This window comes from Alligator mississippiensis, chromosome 3 (assembly GCF_030867095.1).
Source record: "Alligator mississippiensis isolate rAllMis1 chromosome 3, rAllMis1, whole genome shotgun sequence".
Taxonomy (NCBI): Eukaryota; Metazoa; Chordata; order Crocodylia; family Alligatoridae; genus Alligator; species Alligator mississippiensis.
Window position 1 is genome coordinate 85,734,366 of NC_081826.1, and position 25,635 is coordinate 85,760,000.

The following is a 25,635-nucleotide window of genomic DNA, read 5'->3' on the forward strand; positions in this document are numbered from 1 at the left end:
CAGGTGTTCTGGCTCCTAATCATGACCTAGTTTCCAGCCCTCTAGTGGCAAGTCAGAGCTGTGCAGGGAAGAAACAGTATTAACCCTTAATGTGCAACTGCTCACAATAGATTCTAACTTTAACACTTCTTAACATTCCACAGATTTGGTGTGGTCTAAGTGTAACTTGTAACTTCACCCTAATTATTTGGTCCAGATGAACACTTGTTTCTATCCAGGCAACACATGTTAATATTTCAATTAGCTTTCTCTATGCCAGCCTTTTGAAATGTGTTAATAATCAAATGTTATCTGTCACATCTTAAAAGCTACTCTTTTCCTACTCAATAACATTTACAAAGCTTGATGTGGAAGTTTGGGGTCTTGCCTTACATTCTTTGCACACACAAAAGCAATATTGAGATCTTCAGAATTGCAACCTTGAGTGTTTAGGATCAAATGTACGTTTGAGTAATTTCATACCTGTGAGGAATCTCACTGCATGCTTAGCAGTTTTCAGGTTGTTTTCAGTTTTGTAAGCTTCAGCTTACAAAAACACAGATTTGTTGATCAGAGATTTCATAGTTAGCATTAATTTTGAGCAGAATTTCAGAACAGTTCATTTGCAATGGAACAGCACATCTTTAAAAGGTGTGATTTATGATGCCAAGCCCTAAACTATTTTGGATCAAGAAAGATGAGTTGCCTGAATGAAATCAGATTTTCAGGACGCGGTTGCTTAAGGTGTTTATATTTCTTGGACAAGTGAAACGTTATAGAGAGATGTAAAATACTGTATTATTTTTAGAAGACACTGGAATACAAGTGAAAGACTTAACATGAAAAACCAGTTTATAATCTTGTATTTCTTTAAACCTAATGAAATCTGATCTGATATGCATTGTCTAGAGGTGTAAATAATACAGAAGTCAGGGCCCAATCTACTTTGACAAATAAATGGCTGGATTTATGTTTTAAAAGAGACTGTATATCTGTGGATAGAATGAAGTAGAATGGGATTAGGATTTTCTAATTCTTAGCTGTGACAGTTTCAGACCAAGGCCTGATCCAAGCCTGCTGATGTAAAGGGAAGGACCTCCATTAACTTCAGTGGTTTTAGGATCAGGTCCTCTGTGAACTCATTGTCATACTTTCCACATCTGTAGACGATGGCATTATAACAATACTCGTCACTTACAGTGGAGTTGTGAAGCTTAAAAATTGTTGTTTGTAAAAGTCTACGAAAGCCTTGGATAAAAGGTCGTACAAAACTGCGAAGTGTTATTACTTAATATTAATAATTAAACCCTAGTGAAAACACTGCTTGAAAGCTTTAAATTACCACTTTAATTTACACCATTTTAAGTTTCAATAAAATAGTTTGACTGTACATTTAAACAAACTTTCTCTACTCTTGTCTCCTTAGAAGAAAACCTACCAGTGTATCAAGTGTCAGATGGTTTTCTACAATGAATGGGATATCCAGGTCCACGTTGCAAACCACATGATTGGTAAGTGAAGCACCAAACCTTGTTAAAGATAGATAACTGTATCTCCTCCACATGTTCATCGTTGCCTGTAAAATTAAACAGAGTTAAGGAGAAATTAATTGTGCAACCTTCAATGATTTACCCAGGCATGATTGATTTTTTTATTCATATTATTAGACTTGATAAAGCATTAGCATGTTTTATTTTCTGCAAGGGCTAGTTTAGACTTCTGCAGAGAATTATTTATCTACTGCCAGTCAAAACACAGGTGATTAACAAATTAAACTTCTAATCATTTTAGCATTATTGAAAACAAACTAACAGGAATGGTTAATGAACTGGATGTTAGCTTTCCATAGAGTTTTAGACAGGTTTTAATTTCGGAAGTTATTATGGTAATGACACTACTGTGTACTGCTCAAGCACCTTGGTACCAGAATCAAAACTGGTGAGTTTTTGTCATTAAGAAACATAAATAATTCAAATGGCCATAAAAATAGTAGTGTATGTTGTGTTTGATCAGTCTGGAAACAATTTTGTGTGCCTTTGTATAGAAATAAATACTAAAGCATATTTTTAAAAATAAGAAATTATTTATTATTTAATTAGTATTAGCATTAGTATTACTTTATAGTATTCAAGAATGGTCTGCATTTTTTCAATACTATTTTTAAAAATAATTTATATTAGACTTCATGGCTTGATATTTACAGCACTGTTACAGTTGTGAAGTATAATAAAACAAAAGCAGTCCTTTTATATTTATATTTTCCCATTATTTGCTTATTCCCTTAAGATTACCCAACAATGTTTTCAATTTGGTAACCACTCTATAATAGTACTAAGAGTTCTACCAGCCAATTAAATTTATCAAGCACGCCATTTCCCCACTAATACAATAACATTGCCATAGTTGTCTTATTCTGTTATTAGCCTCTTTTCCAAATTTCATATAGCAAGGCAAAGATGGGAATCATTGATTTTTATACTTACTTCACACTGTTTTTGTTGAGACATAAAAAATTGGTGCAAATTGCAGGGGACAGTACAGCAGAGATGTTAGTAATCATATACTCAGCTGATGAAAAGTTAAAAAAAAATCATATAATTCAGATATATCTGGGCTGGCATTACAAGATATTTTCTTACAAGTAACTTGTAAATTTCTTCCATGAGCTCCAGTAATTTGGCCAGCCTATAAAAGTTACCTGAGAAAACATAATAAGCTGTTTCTCAAGCTACTTCATTAATAAGTTTTAATATGTTTAAAGCTTGAACATTTTATGTTCCTTTCATAAAAATGAATAAATGCGAATTATGAGCTTGCCTTGCAAAGCAGTTGAGCAGTTTGTTTGTTGGATTAAGTCTCATTTCTGAAATACTAAATCTTTGGGAGAGATAATTTGAACAGCTCCATAATATTCAGTCTGTATCAGTAAGATGAAGTTGTAAAACAGGACATTTTAAATAACAGAACACACTTTTCCTGTTGTTTTATTTGAACCTGGTGTTTTTAATGGGCTTTTGCAGCAAATAGTGGATACTGAAAATTTGGCAAGTGGAAGTTGACTCTTTGGGTATGTCTACAAGTCACAGTACATTGGAATGTACAGATAGCTGACCTAGGTCATTAAGAATTAGCTTGGGTACCAGTCAGTATAGATGTATCAATGCTGTTCTCCTGCGCTAATTGACACTGGTGAGAAACAGAGAATATTAGCATGAGTAGAGTGCTGTACTAACATGATTATTCTGATTCCTATACCTGAGTTAGTTCAAGTTTCTCTGCAGGAGATTGCATTGTACTGTGTAGATGGACCCTTTCTTTGTGTAGGCAAAGGATAGCGCTGGAATGTCAGACTGTCTCAGACAGTGTGCTTGTTTGCCACTTGCTTTCCATTTACCAGATTCTCAGTGAGTGTGTTCCTCTGCTTCCTTAAATGTTCAGGTTTTCTTTCTTTATTTTGGGTAGAGCCACAGGGGAAGGTAAAGCTAGATATATCTAGATTAGAATAACTCTTTAGCTATCATAAATATAGAGGTTTTGTCAAACTGAGTAATGCCTTTTGTATTTTATTTCTGAGAGCTGGATGAGGTTGAATGGAAAAGAGGTCCTATTTTTTTAGTATGTGTTAGATGTAATCATGCATGATATTGCTTCATGACATAACCATAGTGACACAGATTTACATGTGCTTAATACAAAATCTTCCCAGTGAAATAAAAAAGGAGCTCACAAAACATACAGGGAGATTTGCTGGTCATGCTTTTGATAATCTGTGTTCGCTGGAAGATTCTTATCTGTACTGTCAGACTTAACAGTTTAGCTCTTAATGATGCAACCCTAGTTGAGAAAATTCAGGATTTATTTAGGGGGAGAGAAGAAATTAAAAGAAAAAATGATGTCCAGAGTTTTGAACATGTTCTTAGTCCTAAGGTATAGGGAAGAAAAGTTTGTTTTCCAGTTCTGTTAGTTCTCTCAACACTTATTTCTTGGTTCTTTAGCTATTTTCCTAATTTTGCTTTTTTTTCCCCCACCTTTTTTTCCATCCTTTACTTCATTGTTCACTGGCATGTTGGACCTTTCCCAAGACTATCCACAGAATAGGTTAAAGAGGCCCCATCAATCTGTTTAAGGTCATGGGCTACTGGTGCCACCTTAGTCAGGGGGGCACATGGGTGACTGGTCCACCTTAGCCGGGGGGGGGGTCCCTCCATGGCCAATCTCACTGACTGGGGGGAGGTCCCTCTGTGGTCAATCATGAAGCACCACAGCCACTTCCAGGTGTGCCACAGCGCTCCCACTCCCCAGACAGCACTCCGAGCGGGGAGACCGGTGCTCCTGCCTGCCGCCCTGCCCGTTGCCTGAGTGGCGAGCCAGCTGGTCAGGGAGTGCACATGCACCCCCATGCACCCCCTACATGTCACCACTGTTTAAGGTTGACATTATTGTGTCTGGTGGGGAGGGCTATAATATTATTGTAAAGTATATAAAACAAGTACATATGCACATTTTTGTGTGTGTGTGTGTGTGCATGTGTGTACACATGCATCTATAAAATATATGCAAACATACACACTTAGACATATGTATTTGTCTATATATAAAAATAAATAACTAAAATACATAATTAACTACTAGCACTTGCTTGTCTGCCATAAAACCCTGGTATTAAAAGCACCTCCATTCACATGCTCCCTCACACCAAAACTGCAAGCAGTAGAGATGCCAGGCCTCACTGACAAAATAGTGCTTTCTCGTTTCATTCCCCAGGTAAAAGGCTTGATAGGCTAGGACACAGTACCTTTGCCCCTGCAGGGGAAGTGAAGTGAGGCTGAGGAGAAGGAGAATGGTCTGGACAGGGAGGAGAAGGAAATTAGCTGTGGGGACAATAACATCCTACAGGTTCAGAAATTGTATCCTATCTCAAGAGCTGTTTTATCCATTTAATTAATATGTTGCTGGCATTGCTAGTATTTCAATTGTGGTTATTGACAGATAGAGATTAACATCTCATATCCAATGGGCTCCATATAAATCAAAGGAGTGAAGAGGGCATGGAGATGGTGATGAAGATAGTTGCAGGACCTTTCATCACCATCTGTACTTATCTGCCATTAAGTCTAGCGGCAGTTTAGTTGAAGGCCCACCCACTGCTGTCCCTACCCTCATGGCAGACTAGTACTGGGCACTAGTGCAGATAATGACTGCATCGCTCCATTGCAAAGTTGTTAGTGCATGTGTGATCAGGTCTGGTGGAGCTGCCACTGGAAGTTACTATTCTCACCAGACAGGGTATTGAGAGAGGGAACTCCTTGCTCCTGTCTCCTAAAGAAGTCAGAAGTTAAAAGGGGAATATAGAAAAGAGCAGAAAAATAAAAACACAAGAAGAGAAAGATAAGAAGCTGACAAGTATGAGAAGGATTATGGCAAAATAGGAGATGTGGTAACTGCCAGGAGGGAATGAGGGGAGTGGAACCAAACCACTGCAAGGAATTCCATCAGATAACGACTGGGCACCACTATTATAGAAACATGTTTGACTGATTAAAGTGAACAATTTGTTCATGCCCTTGGCACTTTGGGGGCCTAATCAGATTGATAGTGTCCCTTTAATTATTTCATCCATTGACCAAGAATCCCAGGCCTTAAATTGAATTCATGTTGTTAACATCCAGAGAGAGCGGATGCATTATGGAAGGTCACTAAGGCAAAGATACGTTTAAAAAATCCCAGTGTGAAACTTAGACTTTTAAATAAGGCAAGCAGTATTACTTTGTTGGCTAAAATATCTCCACCGAGGGTAGATATTTTTAGGTTGTGTGTCTGTGTGTGTTTTTGTCTAATCAAATATAATCTCAACTAGACATTTAGCAGGGGAAGAGGGATTAGAGACTATTTGAAAAGCCTCTTACTCTTCTCTGTTAAGAGGGTATATAGTGTTTTTACAGATTTTATTATACATTTCAATCAATTCAACAAGAGGGATTATGCCACCTAATGGAAAATAAAATCTGCAGATGACCCAATGAAGAGTAACCTTAAGTATCTTTGACAACAAAATAATTTACATTTTTTTTTTACGCAACTCACATATTAAAAGGATTTCAGAGGGATGACTCTTGTCAGTAATTATAGTTATCTTTTTTAATCACACTTTACATTTTGAAACTGCTGTACAAACTTTAAACCTCATAGCATCTTTGCAAGCAAGTAAATAAGCATTTATTATGCCCGCATTAGAGGCAGAGACCTAGAGGAGGACAGGAGAAATACCTTGCCCAAACTACAGAGCCAGTCAGAAGTAGAAAGCTCAGGAGTTCCTGTCTACCAGAAATTTTCTAAACTCTCTATGCTATATACTTCATCAAGCATCATCTTTTCTTTTCTCATTTCTTTTTTTGTGCCCATTTTTTCCAAGTTAATGCTATAGAAGTGATTCTCATCCTTTTAAGGATCTGTGTGGTGCCACACAGTATTAACACTTTTAGGTGTGCAAACATGATCATAAGACAAACCCAGAGGTTTCAAGTAGGAATCAGTGTCAGACAAATTTTGACCTGTTGTGGGTCTTTCTGATTTTTTTTTCAATAGTATAATTATTATTTTTCCATAGTCAAAACATGCATGAAAACTAAGAGCTGACCTTTCCAAGGGGTTCCTTGAGTCTCATAGGCCACATCCAAACAAGCAGAGGCATGCGTTTGCAGCAGCACAAATTTGTGCCACTACTTTTTGCAGCAGCGCGTGCCCCTGCACATACCCTTTGTCCCCAATTGTGCCCAGCTCCTCCCGGCTCCTGGCCAGGCTCCATGTGCTGCAGGGAAAAGAGGGGGAGGGATGGCTGGGCACAGGGCATCTCAGTGCAGGGCTAGCCAACAGGGGCTCGGTGCAGGGGTGTGGCACATGGAGACAGAGCCATGGAGTGGCTGGCTGGGTTGAGAATCACTTCTATACCATTAATTCTATATCACTTTTGTACCGTTAATTCTGTACCAGCCATGGAGTGACTGGTTGGGGTGCAGTGTGCCTCAGCGCAAGGGCTGGTTGAGACTGGCTGGCTCAGCGCTCCATGGCTGGCTGGGGCAGAGCATGCCTCGAGACGAGAGCAGGCAGTCCTGGGCCAGTGCTCCACTATCTCCGCGTACTAAGTCCCTGCTTTGAGTCATGTGGAGACCCGAAAGCAGCCAGCCCAGGGCGGCCTGTTCCCCTGTCTCGAGGCATAGTGCACCTCACTGTGAGCGCTCCATGTTTGTCCCAGGGCATGTTATTTTTGCGTGCTTTGCCCCACTTTTTTTTCTGGGTTTTTTTTTTGCTACCGGGAAATCCTGGGAGCAAATTTTGCTCCATTGCTGCAAATTAGCAGTGCCACTCACAGTTTAACGTGCAAAGTGTGAGGTTTGTGGTGCCACAAACCACACATGCCTGCATGTCTGGCCACACCCATGAAGGGTGCTTAGAGTCGGAAAAGGTTGAGAACCAATGTGCCAAAGTATGCTTGTGGGACAAAAGAGATGCAAAATGTGTATGTGATTGGTTTGTTTTTTAAATAGACCATCTCTCTGTGCAATTTTTGATCTAGCTGTAGGCACGCACTTCTGCTTGTAGGGATAATTGCCAAATGAAAGCATATTTGTTATTAAAACTACGTATTAATTTTTTTTAACTGAATTTGACAACTTAGATCTTTTCCAAAAAATTCCAAATGTGGACTTACTTTAATATTATTTCAGTAAGAAGCAAGAAGAACATATCTATAATTGTTCAGTAGCTGCTTTTTCCTTTTTTTCCCCTTTGAATGGGATGCACCACATTTTAGCAGCTTTCCAAGATAATATACTATCTCTGAGAGTCTGTAGAGATGAGAGGGGTTTCCTGGTATACCTCTGTTTTGCTCACATATTTATCAGTTGTCATTTGACCTGAAAATGAAGAAAGTGACTATGCCAGAGTTTGTGTTTTGTTTGCTACACTCCAGCACCCATCCTCTGCCTTTTATTTTAAATAGACACAGCAAACATTTTTTATCCACCTATACCTTTCATTTTGTTACTTGGTGAACTCGAATGTAAGTAGATGAAACTATAGCTGTAGTTTCTAGATTTTATACCCCCTCTTCCCCCCCACAGACACAATCAGAATCAAGAGGGATCCCATGTATTTAACTCAGGAAAGGAATTACCCCGTAGAAAATTATGAGGCTCAACAGCAGTAGTGTAAATTTGTAAGTGCTCTGAATAAAGTGCTGTTAGGCATGAGATAATGTAAAGAGATGACATTGCCAAGAACTATTTATGAAGAGCTTAATTTTTTTCACTCTGATAATTCTTGACCAATAATTACCAGCCTCTAATTATCTATTTTAGTTAGAAAGAAATCTCTATCACTATGGAGGTTGGCATTGCAACTAGCGCATAAATCCCCAAAGAGGTAAATGTGTTCCAAACAGCCACAAACAACTGTCTCATGAAACATAGTGAGCAAATTGCGAGCCGCTGGCTGTGCACAACAGAGCAGCACATTTACCAGTGAGGGCTGATCAGGCTGACAAAGAGAATGATAAAAGGGGAAAGAAGCAACAATCTTTGTAGTTTACTGCTACTTACATTGTCTGCATGAAGCAAGCCATGGCTCTGCTAGCCACTGTCCAGAGGAAAAGTTGAGGAGAGACCATGACATCACTTGGATGCAGTGGTTTTTCACAACTCTGAAATTTAAATTAAAGCATGGTTCATTTTTTATTAAAAAAAAAAAAAAGATGTTTACTTTAAATGTCATACCTCACATAATCGTTGTGTTGTTTGGTGTGTATAGCTTTTCTTCAGGGGAGGTTGTTGTATAATGAACAGAGAAGATTGCCGGGGGGTGGACACAGGACACCAAACCCTGGTGTATGAAAGTAATGAAGAAGAAAGCAAGGAAATAGGATCCAAACTAATGTTTTGCCAGACCCATAGATTGCTATTACTTTGGAAAATCTGTGCTGAGTCAGTAGCTGTTGAAAAAAGTAAAGTACTTAATTCATTCATTCATCTTAGGAAAAAACTGAACGCTCTGCATTGAAATGGCAAGCGCTAATTAATTGTCCAGAGATACCTCTTAGTCTAGATCTATGATATCTGAACACGTCAATGATGATCAAATGTATACCTTCACCCATACATATTTATGTGTGCATGTGCATGTGTGTTATGCATAGATAGAAGAAAACTGTAAAAATAAATCATTTTGTTGGTCTTACATGCGATGTACTTTGTTACATGTGGAGTACATCATAGATGCATAGGCAAAGCAAATACATAAATCAGTTTTGTAGAGACCAGTAAAATTTTAGCCTAGTTCAAATAGCATGTGACAGTCGCACATTCTGTAGTTTGTCTAATGCCTAAGGTCATGAAAAACATTATTTTCCTTTTCACATATACAGTAAGCTGCACTATATGACTAATACTCATTGCACTATGCTGACCTCAGGTATTACCTCTTCAGAATTTCAATTTTACTACTATACAGTAAAACTGACATTGTGAAGTCTCTTGTACTAAGAGGTTTTCCATGGCTTGGGGGAAAAGTCCAAAGATATGGATCTGTGTGCTAGAAGATGAAGAAGAGCTGATTTCCTTTTGTCTACCAGCTTTCACTGACTCTTCAGAAATAAGAGCTGGAAATTAACACTCTATAGGGAGAAAAAAAATGATCCTACCCTTTAAATAGCAGAAATTTGTTCAGGTAATTAGGAGTCTTCCATTTATACTCATCATTGGTAGGAAGTTTTTAAAAAGTTGGAAAAACTTTGTTATGCTGTTTGCAAGACACAGAGACGTACACAAAATGTTTAGAAAGTCGGCATTTGGTGTTAAATCTGATAAAATGTTGGTTTATTTCATGAGGAGCTAGGTTAAAAAAAAGATGAAATCTGTGCTGTTTAATACTAACAGAAAGCTACTCTCATGTGGGCAATGCTGGCTTATTTGAAAAGCCCATAAAGGGTTTCTACATGGACCATACAAAAGGGATACTTTCTCTTTAATAGCCATCTGTACAGGAGAGATGAGAAGTGGGCCAGGTCATCTCTCCTCAGCTGTCATGATATTAACGTAGGTAATGGAGCAAGCTCTGCGTTCTGCTGGGTGTTGTTTTTCATAGATGTTCATCGATTTACACAGATAATTCTATTTATTTCTTAGAGTTGGTCCAAGCAAACCAGGCAGAATAACAAACACCAACGCATTTCAAATGACTTTATCTTTGTTATTTTGTAATGTAACTTTTGTCTAAAAAATGGTGTCACACCTACTGTGCAGATGGCTGCATGATTTGTAAACCAGCCAAAACATTTAAACAAATGTGTGATCTGGGGATAGATTAAATAAAGGATAAAATGGAGTGTGGACCACAAATTCTAATAATCAGATGATTTTAAGTTGTGTGTAGTGTGGAGAGATGGTAACAGTGATAGCAGGGAAAGCTTGCCAATGACAGCAAGGTGCCTTACAGATCTCAGGATGGAGCCTGTGGCCTAGTAGGCCTCAGTTTGAGAACTGCACATTTGCTGTACAGCTGGCAGCTCTGTATGGGGACATCAGATAAAACTTATGTAAAATGAAGTGTTATTGCTTAGTATGAAATTGTGCAGAGAGGGAATTTGGAGACAGTAACTGAAAACAGAATTCATGGTACCAATGAAGCAGACTGTAAATATGAAGAGGCTTTAATTATCTGCGCAATTTAACAAAAAATTCAAGATGTATTCAGAAAGGGCAAACGCAGCTGTAAACATGCTAGAACAGCACCGTTCACTGTGCTTAAAGCTATGTCACCCGTTCCAGTTACAAACACTTATTCCTCCCCCCACTCCCTCGCCTCTCCCCCACTCCAGGTAATGGGTTGGGTTTTTTTGGTCCACAGCGCTGTTGATTTAACACCTACATTTCAAGGGCTTGACCTGGGAGCAGTTGTTTGCTTTTTACGTTGGATTTTGCAGGAAAGAATATTAAGGCATTTAAAAAGTCACATAGTGAGAACTTAGAAAACAATATAGAAGCTTTTCAGATTCAAACATTTTATTCTCCTTGAAACTCAAATTTTTTATTTTGAAATATTATACATGGCAAATGGTCCCTAGTTGTTTCTTATAAAGGGGATGGGAAGAAAATGAGCCAAAACCATTTTGTTTCGTTTCCAAGGAGTAATTTTCACAATAATTTTGTGTAACGAAAGCTAAGTTATCTAAAGATAAAAATGCCACTTCAGTGTCAAACTCACTCCTGGATATCCAGCTAGCATAACGCTCTTGCCAGTTAGTGTATATGATGTGGTTTATCATGCATTGCACTACTTACACACTGCAGGATCAAGGGCACTGGATCAGCTTTACCTTTTGTTCTTCTTTGTTGTTGACCATTTGTACTGCAAACCTGACAGTATCCCTAGCATGTCTTTTTGGCATGTATTAACTAGCAATGTAGAATGCTAGTTAAATTATTAAAATCAGCAATAGCTTTTCCAAATTGTATTCATTCTCAGAAAAGAAACCCTCGGTTCATTGATGAGATGCTTCCTTAGGTTTCTTCCTGCTTTTGACTCCATTAAATGCAATAAACAAAACAAAAGAAGCCAATATGGAGAGTGGGTGTCGAACTTCAGCTGCTCATATTGTTGCATTTGGTGAGCTGACGGGGTTTCGTAGGTCACCTTTAGAATTATGCCTATGACAGCAGTAGCTACCTGCCAAGATTGCAAGGTATCTCACAGCTCTCAGGATGGAGCCTGTGGCCTGGTAGGCCGCAGTTGGAGGGGTACACATTTGCTGTACAGCTGGCAGCACTGTATGGGGCAGCAGTGTGGGCTGTTAGGGAGCTGGAAAGGAGACAAGCATGAAATTTCTTCTAACCCCAACTCTGTTTTTCTGTACTGTTGGCTGCTTCTCAGTTCCTTGACAAAAAAACCAATCAGGCACCCTTTAATCCGCCTGTGATTACCAGTGGTATAAAAAGAGAAGCATAATGAGGAAAAATGCCTCGTTTTGTTGCCTTCAAAAGCCAACAAATTGGAGTTAACTTGACAGGAAGTGGCTTAATAATTAGATTATTTATTTATTCCTGACACATATCCCCCTGTTACTAGTCTCAGGAGATCCTGTAGATGGTACGATTTTCAAGCTGCCATTACTTCGCTGTCTTCTGTGAACAAAGAAGCTACTGTCTATCAGTCAATTAAATGCACTCTTTAAGCAGAGGCTGAGAAGTCCTCAATGGATAGAGCCCTGGGACATTGTGGCTGATGATTCCTTTCTCTGTACTGTACATCACACTCTCAACTACAGTCCCCACAGAGATGGAATAAAGTCATGCATTAAAATATCACTTGTTGATTTGTTTGCTAATGAAGAGCCATTGAAATGTTTGTGTATTTCTGTGGCAAAATTGTTGATAAAAGGACTACTTGCTTGCATATCTTACTTCATCTTCAGTAAGCGCTTATTTAAGACTTACTAAAATTAAAGTCAACAAATTAAGGGAAAACAGAGAGATGGATAATATTGGTTTACTTGCAATTCACATCAATGTAAATAACACTGAGGACAGCAAGAAGAGAGAGAGGGGAATAATAGTACTTCAACCATGTCTGATATAATTTTCTTCATTAGTAACAGTAAGGATCTCTAAATTTTTTCTGGTACAGTAGTGGGCACACATTTCAAATAATAAAAAGCATAAAACGATGTGATGCATACATTCAAGGCATCCATTAAAATGTATTCTTGGAAGTAAGACCATTTAATAACAGCCAGTTTTAAAATAAAGGGTTTGTTAGAATGCTCTTAATTTTTTTTTCGTTTTTGGCTTTTTAAGTTAATTTAATTAATGAAAAGCCTTCTGCTATTTATAACAACTGTCTATAGCCCAATGGCTGCTAAATACACAGCCATTTCTGGCTAGTTTATAGTACTGTAAAGACTGCTAGGGTACTGCAAAATGAGGTATAGTCTATGAGCAAAGGAACTTGATCCTGGAGGTGGGACTGGTGAGCTCAGATGCCCACAGTCTTGTACTAGCTACCTCAGCTTGCTTTTATTTCCAAATGCTCAGGTTACCTGAGTGCCCTGCAGTATTTTACAGAAGTCAAAATCCCTGCTTTAGAGTGAAAATTATTACTTTATGTTAATTGGTAATATGCTTCCCATGTTTGTTCAGTTCTTACTCTGTTTAAAGATCTCTGATTGCACTTAAGCATGTAGATGGTGTAGTGGCAATTTTCTAATGAATTAAGGCACCTCTTCTTGACCCTTTAATCGTATAGGCTAGGGACAGACATTCAAAAAGCCTGAGCCTGAATTGATTCAATCTTTGCAGGTTAGTCTAACCTGGCTAGGCTGAACTGGGTTGTAACTGGACAGACATTCTCTGGACAGAGGAAATTCAGGGGCATGTCTGCAGTGGCTCAGGTTAGAAGCTGGGGGGCACTACAGCAGCTCTCCCTTCACTTCCACTGGGCTGAGCTGAGGGGGGTGTGGCCAGACCCAGCAGGAGGCTCTTATTATTTCCCCCCTTCCTGAGCAGCCCAGCAGGGAATGTTTATCACCCCTAACTCAGCGTTTATCCACTCATTAAAAAAACAAAGCCTCTCTCCATTAACTAATGGAACTCTTCTTAAACTGCTCTTCCTAAACAGCTCTTCCAAGGAAGGACATTAAGCTACCTGTTGATTAGCTCCAAAAAGCCTGTCTGCCCTTGTCATCTCCCACAGCATGGACTGTAGCCAGCATGTGGTCTGCCAGCTAATGCTGAGGTGTCTGCGTAAGGCAGACAGGAGTGGGGAATAATCCCTACTTGGCAGGGAGAAGCCAGGCAGATGCTCTGGGCCTGCAAGTCTCTGCCTTAGCTCTGGCCAGGGAGCAGAGGGCAGGGGTCAGCACTGCTGTGGAGCAGAGAGCCCTGTCCAGCCCAGAGAGCATGTCAGGATGCTGGGGGAGTCTGGTTAATCTTAAACCAGCAAGGGGTCTGGGACACACATTGCATAAACTGGTTTGACCCAAATCATTTCAGTCTGATGCTACATTCAACTACTAAGTCTGATACTACATTCAGTTTCTGATCACTTAAACTGCTTTATGTGTAATGTCTGTCCCTAGCCATAGAGAGCAAATTTAAATAAAAAGGGTGATGTCCTAAAATATGGTGATTTTCTCTGTCTTTTTAAAAGGACACCCATACTAGAATTTTTGTTTTCAAGGAACCTGACAACAAGCTAAAGGGAATTAATTCAAGCCAGTCTCAAATTGGAGCGTTTCTTATTCCTGTTATTCCAACTCATTTTATTAGAAAAAGCTTAGATACTCAGAGGTGTTCTATAATAGAAAATGAATTTGAAACCCATTCATTAATTGGTGATTAATACATTTCAGGATTAGTTTAAGCAAGGCCCTACCTCCTGCCCAGTCAAGTATGTTCTGGTTAATATCCAATTATCTGCACCTTCGTACTTATTATGTCTTAATATTTCGGATATGATAACCAGAAACTTGAGAGTAATGCTAATGAGGAGCATAGAGCAGGAATTAACCAGTGACACACTCAATGATCCTTACTGAGAAAAGTATCTCTTTTTTTCTTTCTTTTTAGCATATTGCTACAGTAGTTTATTCTCTATATTTTCCATATATTCTCTTTTAAATGATGGTCTACTGGAGATTGGAATGATATGTGAAAAATATTCTGTTTTACATTCATTGTAGAAAATCCATAAGGTCAGAATGTGTGTGTGTGTGTTCATGTTTGTGTATCAGTTTATTTTAGGAGGAAAATGAAAACATTATAATTAAAACAGCAGTACTTGTTTAAAGTATACATTTTTCTGTAACTGCGTGAAATATGACCTCTCTTTCTCCTGTGTGCATTTATGTATTTATATGCACGCACATTTTCATAGAGAGAGAGAGAGAGAGAGAGAGAGAAAATAAGATATGAAAGAGAGGCCATTAGTAAGAATGGTATAGAAAACTTATGGAGACTTTTAAAAGAGTTTTAAAACATTTTATTGGGCCTTTTTATCATATCCCTTGGCTTGCAAAGACAGATGCTTTAGTTATCATAAATCCAACTGTACAGGCCTGTGAGAAAAATATTTAAGAAATATTAAAAATCTAAAAATTATCTAAATGAGCTTTTCTGTGCATAAAAATGTCAAGACTTTAAAATCAGGATGTTCCTGGTTATGAACAGATACAGTATATGCTCCCAGTGGTATAAAGATAACAATTGCAGTGCTGCAGGGCCATGAAATACCAGATCTTAAATATACTACTGATGCGAAACTATTTCTGGTCTTAGGGCCTCAGACCCGTATAATTTTGGGGGTAAATTCAACATATAGGGAGTTAAAAAAAGAAGAAAACATCCTTTTTTTAGGATGAGCAGTTGAGGATGGTAGGTTAGTTTCAGTGGAGAATGAAGCAGTGGGCTGAGTGATGGTGACGTGATTTAAGGTCTGTTGCTATATACCCACATGGGTGGTATTAACCCAAGTAACTGCACTATACATTGACCCTAGCAGATTAGTTAATGCCTCTTTCAAAATACTGATCCACTAACTGTACTTCCCGTACAAGATACAGATTCCAAGTTTGCAGGCAGAATTATGACACCAGACCACGCTTTATAAAATAGAAAATACTGTATGTAACTGAAAACTCTCATGAAATACATGCCTAATGGGTGGAGTTAAGGTGCCTAATTGTTCAGTTGAATGTTTCCTTACCATGTTATTTCATTAGAATATCAAAGTTTAAGAAGATAATAGTATTTGTTTGATACATTACTACTTGACTAGCCCCCACCCATCCTGAAGGATGGAGGAAAAAATCCTCAATGCTTCCATTTGTATTGCCTTCCACTGCACGCCTACATGTGAACCAAGGTATTACACTACTTCGGGATTTAAAAAAACCCAAAACAAATCCTAGATTACAACAGAACCCCTGCTCCATTCACTACACATCTTCATATTTACTGCACAGTTAAATTAGCCCCTCACAAAGGGGTAACACAGCTTTTCCTTTGCTTCGAGCTTTAGTAAAAAATCTACCCAAAATACCACTTAGTGCAAAGTGTTATTTTCGAACTGTCATAACATGATCAAATTGAAACCAATTTTTACCAGAACAGTCAAATATGCTGCTGCTTGTTTGACTGACAATTCTCTGCCAAATTTGAACTTTTAACTCCCCCCTCCTCCATCATGTCACTGCTTCTTCTTTGTAACAGAAATCTTAAAAGATTTAATGGAGATAGTATTTATTATTGTTGTTGTTGTTATTATTCTGCTCTTATTAAAAAATGGCTGGCCTATTTTAAAAAATCACCTTTGGACAAAGACCTGACCTGTAAAAAAATCAGCTCAGTAGCAACATTTTTTGGAAAGTTCTGAGTAGCTGATAGCAGGTATTTACAATGGGAAGAGCTTTCTACCTTCTACTTGCCATTGCATTTGTACCATGAACATGCGTATAAGCTTGAAAATTCTTCTTTGATACACACAGAAATTGGACCTAATAGGATTTCTCCATAATACACCAGCTGGGGCATCATCATCAACTGCCACTTTTATCCTGATAATACCAGTGCTTGTTTTCAGCACATATGATAGTTCTTCCTAGACCACCCTTTCCGCAAACTTTCTGCAGACTCTTGGCCTCTTTCAACCAAATGTCTCGGAAAGAAAATACTTCTGTTTAATGAGAGAAGCATTTTGAAATACCACAATTCCTCTTTTGTCTCTGTAGTCAATTTAGGCTTCCTGTTTCTCTTCTTTGACCACTTCATTAGTTTAATCTTGATTATCTCGATGAATTTTCTCCTAGGTAGGTCCTTTCATCCTTTCCGGAGTACTGCACACATCAGTCAGTCCCCAGTGTCTTCCTTTGCTACTACGCTCTTCCACAACTAAAACTTCTTCACTGTCTGAGCCCCCAAGGTTTGGAATAGACTGCCGCCAGAGGCGGTTCAAGCACCCACTTTGAACACCTTCAAGACACATTTGGATGCTTATCTTGCTGGGATCCTATGATCCCTGCTGACTTCCTGCCCCTGGGGCAGGGGGCTGGACTCGGATGATCCTCCAGGGTCCCTTCCAACCCAAATGTCTATGAAATCTATGAAACTATATCTCTTCTTATTTTGACTGCCACTCCTTTCAGCCTACCTTCTTTCCAGCCTCTTTGCTCTACAGATCAAAAAGTTAATGTGGTTGAGAGAACATGAAGGGAGGAGAAAATCCAAGCTGCAATTACAATGTTTAGGCTGACTTACTCCATAGCCTTGGTTGAGTCACTTAAGCTCTCTTCTCTGTTTTGCAGAGGGTAATACCAAATTACAGGTGCCTTTCAAAAATAAAATGGGTACTGTATATAAAGTGCCTTGACTACAAAAAACCTACTACAATGTCATTTATGATATTATAATAAGTATTTTATTGCTTGTATAATTTATTATTGCTCAGCCTGGGTAGAAAATTATTTCCTGCCACTGCATCACCAACAGCCACAAACAATTCCATTGTTTCTTATTCATCTCAGAAACCAATTAAAAGTCCCCCTTCCAGTTTATCATGCTCTGTCCCCTATTACTTGCCCTCATTTCTTGCCTTCACTTTCTTGATATTATGGCTTGTCTTTCTTTCAGCCCCTCCTCTCAAAGAAGCCAGTAACTCAACCGTTATAAATTGAGCCCATAAGTCAAAGGATCTAGTTTACAGCTGCAGAGAATCTGACTCTCTTATCACCGCCATTGTCGCTGTTGGTGCAAAAGCCATTTCTTCTGTGGTCTTATAATGTAGCCTAAAAAAATCCTTTTGTATCTTTGACTGTCTATTCCCATCTGTTTTCAATTATTGATTAAAAATATGTCTTTTCTTCTTGGCCTAAGCCTTTTACATTTCTCTATTCCTATTCTTTTGTGTTTTATTGAATTATACAATCACATTTTTCACCTTGGTAGAGAATCTTGGCCTACTGTTTCTTCAAAAGAAACTTGCTCTCATGCACACACAGGCGCACGCACACACACACACACACACACACACACACACACACACATGAATGGTGTATACATATACACGCTTGCATGTTGACAAGAACTTTTAAGTAGACTCCACTGAAATTGTCATTTCTTTAGCTATGATTCTGGGCCAATACCAGATATAGCTGGTGCTGCAGATCATGTAGCTTTAAATAGTGAGCGAGAATATTGCCCCCTTTATATGCTGTATTGTAATGAAGCAACATCAGTAAATTGCAGTGAAGGGTGATTGTTGCATGGGGATGACTACTACACCTTGGGGTCCATTTGCACCAGATTATTTTTTTATTGTTGTTATTACTTCCCATCTTCTTAACTCTCTTGGTGCTGAATTTGCTGTTGGACATCAGTGAAGCACAGGGGATTTTTAGAAACATTGTGGACATCATCTTTTCTCTTAGGTAAACACCATTCACAGTTCAATTCCAAACTCTGGTATCCTGGGTGGCTTTGCAGTACTTTATTGATGCCAGTTTTGACTAAATTCATAGTGTTCTTCATCATCTACCCCTTAAACAAATGAGTTTGTTGCTGATAAAAATGACAGACGTTTCTCACTAACCATTTTTAAACTGAAACAATATTTAATTTATGGCAGGTATAGTTTGTTTTCTCCATTCCTTTATCCCCTACACATTTTACAATTCAGGAGAGTGTGGCAACTGGATTTTTTTTTCCTTTTAGTTCCTTCCTTGCTTTTGACAATTTCCAAGTTAAAAGAAAGAATGTAACAAATTTATGATCTTGCAGTGTGATTTTAAAGCATCTCCAGAAAGATTCACTTTCAGCTTAGAGATTTTTTTATGGTTTTTTTTTAATTTTTTTTATTAAAGATATTTTTTCTTTCTAAATTGTACCAAGATACAAATACAGCCTTCCACAATGTGATAGGGTACCCTACAAGCAAACAGGCTGTATGCCTCAATGGTTTTAGAAGCAGCCCTAATCATAAGAGCAAATTATTACAGATTTTTCAGATGGTAAAATGGAACACAGTCATTCACTGCACCACATATATAACAAGTAATTGCCCTGTGTGCTATTGTGCCAAAAACAACCCCCCAGCATGCTGAGTTGCCCTTCAGTCCTTGGAAAGGAACAGAAATTGCAGCCCTCCTTGCATGACCTGTACAGCTACTAGAGTTCTTCTAGGGGAATTCTAGTAACTGTGTAGTCCAGTGGGGTCTCATGGCTGGCTCCCTTAGCACCATTCTGTCCAGCCCCACTATCAGACCATTAGAGGCCTAGGGTTAATTTTTTTAACCTGCAGCCTCAACTCATCCCTGTCGATGTATTTTAACGTGGTACGGAGAGTCTCTCTCAACCCCTCTGTGCACCTCTGAATTTCAGTTATGAGGCCCTGCTCCTGTAAACACAGACATAACTATATAATATTATTCAGATGAGTGACTTCCACAGAACTACTGTGGTAAAGCCATACACATGGTTATGTTTTTGTAGGAGAAAGACCTAATTTGTTATCACAGGTTTATGTGTTGAAAAACACACCCTAAATAACAAAAACTTTTTTTTTTAGGATGAAATAATTCAGGTGCTTATTCTGTCAAAATCTTTCCTTGGTGGTACTGTATACATGAATTTTTATTTGACAAGCAAGTTGGGTTTTATTGTCTTTTTAGGGACTGTGTTCGGTTTTTTGTTTGGTTTTTTTTTGCTGCTGTAGTACAACTTGTTTTTCATCCCACTCTTCTTTTGCTTAATATTGTGACTGTGTAGCATTCAAATTTAAATCAGGAATTAGAACTGACACACCCTGAATTGAACTATCAAGTCTTTTAAAACTGCTGCATCAGTGACGCCAGTTCCACACTATTTGGTCGTACATACTTCCGATGATGGGCCAGGGAGCATTGATTTTTAGCTGTCATTTCTAGCGCATACACTCTAGAATTGAAATTTAAACCTTAATCCATTCTTTAATACAATTAATTTTTAATGTGTAGTAATACTAATTGAAATAGCCTGAATTTAGTAAGTCACCACAAGACATTTTCAAAAAGCAGGAGTCTCCACTGAGAACTGGAAGGACAGATAATCATTGTTAGGGTTTACAGAATAAATGCACACTCTGGAGGCAATTCCATGGCGAGAGACCTTTCTTCTGTTAGTTTATTTTAATATATCGCATTGTGGATTTAAATTTGTTTTCAGTCATTCACACCATATATATTTATCTGTCTATCACTATGAACTAAGTTGCATATACTTTGATTCTGTTTTAATGGTGTTTAATAAAATATTTCCTATATAATCTATATATTTTAATGAGATTGTCAGTGTATTACCTAGTTGTCAGTTGCATTTTGATGTACATAGAAATTTATTCAATTTTCCTCCTGTAAAATGGGCAGCCATGCAGTTCCTATATATGATAAACTGAAACTGCATGTGTACTGTACCTAGCTCTTTTTTCAAGGTTACCTTTCATCCGAACAGCATATTTTGTGCTAACATGGCTTCATTGTATCATTTATTCATTTTTACATGTCCCCTTTTAAATTGGTTTCTGAGTTTTTTCTAGCCAGAGTGAAACACATGTTCTGCAATTAACCAGAGAAATTTTAGCCCTATTTTAATAAAAAGGTGCTTTGGCCACATTTATTTGCTAAGAAGGAGTACTTTTTAGAATGCATCAGTTCTGTTGATGAATGGGCTTGTACAGTGTTCAAAATGAGCACCAGTGTTAAGTGAAAAAAATGGCAAGCACTGTATATCATCCTTTCATGGCTTTCACATTATAGTATTTAATAAGCCAATAGTGCTGTTAAATATTTAGCAAAGGTTCCCTCAAAACCTTGCTGTATATTCAAATGGGATTTTAAGGCATTTTGCAGCACATAAGTAAAAATTATGTTTCAGTTCTTGAAATGGTTGTAGCATGGCATATTTTCTAAATGAAGTGCGGGATAACATGGTATAAATGCATTCAGCAGATTTCACACCCACAAAACACCTGAATCAATTCCCGTTTTTCAGATTAAGGGTTCTAACTGACTCCCATTTTTGTCAGCATTAAAAGAAAGCTCTGTTGAAGTTATTTGCACGGAATAATAAAACAGGACTATAACATTAAAAAAAACAACTTGTAGTATAATGTTTTTTAAAGCATTTGCAATATACAGGCTTTAACAACAGACACTTTTTGAGTTAGGGTGGTGGAAGGGCAAAGATCAATTGCTACCCTGTTCTAAGATTAACATAGTAAATCAATATATAACACTTTTAGGTCTCCAGGATTTGAAATAGAGATTTAATAAGACAGTTGTTGTATGATGTTAATCAAACAATAATTGATCATTAGAAACCTAGTCATCTTTGATAAATGTCTCTGTGTTGTAGATTCTTGTTACATGCTAATTAATCCTCAATAAATATGTATAATAATTAAAAGGTCTTAGCTTAAAATATAACTTTGCCTATTTAAAATAAATTAAGAAGCTGCTCTTGTGTCACCCTACAAGGGGTTCCAGGCTCTGTATGCAGGGTGTGTACTCCTGCATTTTGGGGGCTCACAAATTTTCCCTGATGCACACCCCTTTATGCTGTTCATGTTCTGGGTATGCAAAAACATGGTGAGTCCAACTGGGTATTGGACCAAATGGTGCCCAAGGTAGGGATGGACTACAGATGGCACGGGTACTGCCAGTAAAGAATGGCTCCCCAGGCCTAGACAAAAGATTTCTTTCCCCCGGTTCTGAGGGGTATCACCGGGAGCCTTCCTATTGCTCAGGCTATGTACTGATTCCTATGGTTTAGACCCATGAAGAAGCTGTATTTGGAAAGGTGAAATACATAAGATGATTGATATGGATGGCTGGCATGAGCAACACTTCAACTAAATGTTATGTTAGTTTTGAACACACAAAGGTGAAGGGCAGGAATGCCATCCTTTCATTTTATATGTAATTTGTGTGGCTATTTTTTTCATTTTTTTTTACATTTCCCTCCTATTACATCTGGATTATTACCTAAAGTATTCAAATCTCACAGAAACATGTTTTATTTGCAAAGCAATGCCTGCACAGCCTTTTCACAGATTTGCCGTTTAAAAATTTAGGAATTATTTTGCTTGGGAAACAATAAAAACGTATGTGCATACATGAAAAAATTGGGAATATTAATTGACTAAACATGTGCACAAATATATAGAAATGGATATAGAGATATATAGGTGTAGATGTATTTAATATGCGTAGCTTGATGTATGTTGACCTCAGGTTACGAGAGTAGAAAATCCCATTTTCCAGCTTGTTTCAAATGTAGTAAAAATGCTGCTTCAGTTGCTTTATGCTACTCACATTGGGAAAGGTGCTTATACTGTGATAATTATCATCAAGGAATATTAATGCGTTCAGCATTTGTAACCCAAAAACTCATTATAGCTTAAGCTGTGCATCATCTGTGAAGAGAGAACTTTGCCAGAATTTGCTCTTCACAGGGGTTGCCTCCTGCTTGCTATGGAGTGGTCAGAGTATTGTAAGAGGTCACTCAGGCTATTTTTGAAAGCTGAAGTTTTGCAATTTTTGATTCACTACCTTCTGTCTAAATAGCTTAGCATTCTCTTCCCCCAAATTTGCTTTTTCTAACTGAATGCCTGGTGAAGTGCAGGCAGCTAAAAATTGTATATGATTATGTGCAAGGGGCTAAAGGTATAGGCATGCATATTATGCAAGGTCATGGAGATTTCAGGGTTTGTTCTCCCATCAGTGTGCATGAGATTTTACACATATAACTCTTTGTAGTATTCATGGGAGTTAGCCATTTAAATCCTTTGGTCTCTGATGACAAAGTGGATCCTTTAATTTTGTCAGACACTGTAGCACTTTTGTACTCCAGTTCCAGCTGAGATCAATATTTACATATGCAGGATAGAACCATATTTTGGTCCCTAGTAGTACTACATCATGGAAGTGATTGTTTCTAACAATCTGCTTGTGTCCTATTTTGAGGTCCTGGACCAACACTTAAACAGTCTCTGTGTTTCCAAAAATTATTTTGAAGAGTTTGTTTAAAGCACTGGGGCCTGATTCTTTTCTTCACATCAGTGTCCCTCAATTGATTGAATTGATTTACATCAGTGTTAGTGAAAAGAGATTCAGGCCTTTAGGGGTTTTTTTATTTTCATTAGCATGTATTGTTGTGGGATTCTGTGTATTGCTGTACATTATAGTACCTGAGTATATGCCAGAGCTGCTTATAGAACTAGATGATCAAAAAACCCACAAATAATCTTCTCTGTTAAACAAATATAATGTGTGTTTGTTTTCTTTCCGGGTGACTTCCAATTAATTTTTTCTTCCAAATGAGAGCGTTCTCCTTTCCAAAGAGAGCCTCCACCTTAGATAATTTAAATGATAGCAGGAAAAAAATGTGGTGCATTTTTTAAATATGGTGAAATCCTATTATTTTTTCCTCAATCCTGATACATTGCTTGTCATTTCCCACTCATAACATTACCTTCAGTCACATGTTGTAGTTTACTTTATGTTAGGCAGAAGAGACTAATACTCTATTCTGTCAAGCTCTCTGGCTTTTTGTGGACCGCTTTGTTTCTGAGGTCAAGTTGTGAACCTGGCCTTGCTCCTGGGAGGGCTAGAAAAATCTATTTCATAACTTTTCACTGGCCTCGAAGAAGACTAAGAAGAAAAACACAAAACCCATAGGCTTTAGTGTAGACCAGCAGAATAGTTGGATTCATCAATAGGGAAGCTTGCAGTTGATCAGCTTTTCTTATCATAAAGGGTCACTGCTGTCAGTGAAAACTCCAGTAATATGCAGGGCTTTAGGGAGTAGGGCAATCTTTTAAATACCTGAACATGTGTATGAAAATATCTGAGTTGATAATGTAGAACAAACCTGCTGATGTAAGAAATTACTTGCCTGTTAAAATCTCTTAAATGAAAGGATATAAAGAGAGCACTGTGAACTCGGTGTGGATATTATGGGCTTGCCCCATTAAAAGCAATTCATTACTTTAATGGGACAGAACCTTTATTTTGTGCAGTAGAGCACTGATGCCACAAAATGGATGACTGTCTTGAACCAAAGATAAATTCTCAGCAGGTGGAAACAGGAATACTGACACCATAGATGGGAAATTCAGTGGTGGCATATCTGCTGTGTGGATGTAAACTTAATAATCTTTATGAATTTTGAGTAACTCATAACCCTGCTTCCCCTCCAAAGAAATATTATGAAAAGATTGCTTCTAAATCCTTCAGATATTCAATGTACTTGTGATAGATGCCTTAGTCTTTACCTTGAGGCGTAGGAAATGAATGTGTGTTCTTTCAAGAGATAAGAATGTAGACTTTAGAAGGAGCAAATTGTATTTTTGTGTTTAAGTTGTCTGTTTGCACTAGATGTGGTGAAAGCCAAATGTGAGGAATTGCTTTTCAACATTATTTTTCTGCCGACTGTATCCCAAGACCTCTGAATTATTATGAAAAAATGTTCTATTGCATGTGATAAAGAAATGTTGAAAACCTGGAACTAGAACAAGATTGTCTCTATTGACTTAGTTGTGTTTGGTTTCCTCCAGCTACTACTAAAATTTTAAAAGTGTTGCCCCTATATAGTGCTGGTAACAGTGATAATGAAAAAGACTGAATAGTCTGTTTTTGCTAAGGCTATTGCAAATTTAACAATTGTCTAGTGTTGGGTATTGTTCTTTAAAGGACAGGAAAAATAATGAGTCTTGATTCTGATCTAATTTGCCTCAACGTAACTGCATGGTCTTCTCTCACTAGTTCTTAATTTACACCAATAAAGGCAAGAGCAGAATAGGGCCTATATATATTTAATATGTATAAATATAAATTAAGAAATGTATTATTTCTTTTATTCCTGAGTCTTTTATTGCTTTCCATTTTGTTCTGTAAGTATTCATCTAAGTTTGTGTTACAATACCGCAAAAAGAGAATAATAACTGTTTTGTAACTAGACCTTACAAATATTTAAATAATTTTAATTTAATCTAGATTGTTTCATGCATTTGTTTGATTTTTTTATAATTCTTTTTAAAAAGTTTACTCCATCATAATTGTTTTTAAAAAAATACAAAATGTACAAATACTAAATTAGCTTTCAGCATACTTAAATAAAGGATAAGTAAGGCCGTAGTCACCTACATAACTGTCTTATATGATTCCAGAAGCTTACGGAGCCAATGCATATTGTACATGTAAAATCAAAACCAAGGAGATTAGATATCATAGCATGATGTTTGAAAGAGATATTGGACTGGTAGAATTTTTGGCTTGGCTCCCTTTTCAGATGTAATTGCTGCTTCATTAGGTTTTGGAAGAGTTTCCTATGGTTAAATTTAATCAAATGGTTTAGAATGGCAAGCTTGTACACTCAAAATTCCAATATCATTCAGAGTTTTTAACAAGATTTCCCTTAAATCTTTTTAAACTGTATATAGTTTATGCTAAATATAGATTTTGAAGCAATTCTTGCTAGCTGATCTTAATGAATAAATGCTGATTTGGAGTACTTTGCATAGGACTTGGATGCTGAAGCGAGTCATCTGTTGTACCAAGAACCCAACTGCCAGTATCCTATG

General features: G+C 37.6%; 1 protein-coding gene across 5 annotated transcripts in view; it reads left to right on the plus strand.

Annotated features, from left to right (window-relative positions):
- Window positions 1–25,635, plus strand: part of ZNF521 (zinc finger protein 521) — a 288,309-nt gene that overhangs the window by 143,130 nt on the left and 119,544 nt on the right. For all 5 annotated transcript variants that reach the window (XM_019487326.2, XM_019487307.2, XM_059724158.1 and 2 more), the window contains one exon: window positions 1,406–1,490. In XM_019487326.2, coding sequence (XP_019342871.1) covers window positions 1,406–1,490 — 85 coding nt within the window. The remainder of the gene's footprint in view (window positions 1–1,405; window positions 1,491–25,635) is intronic.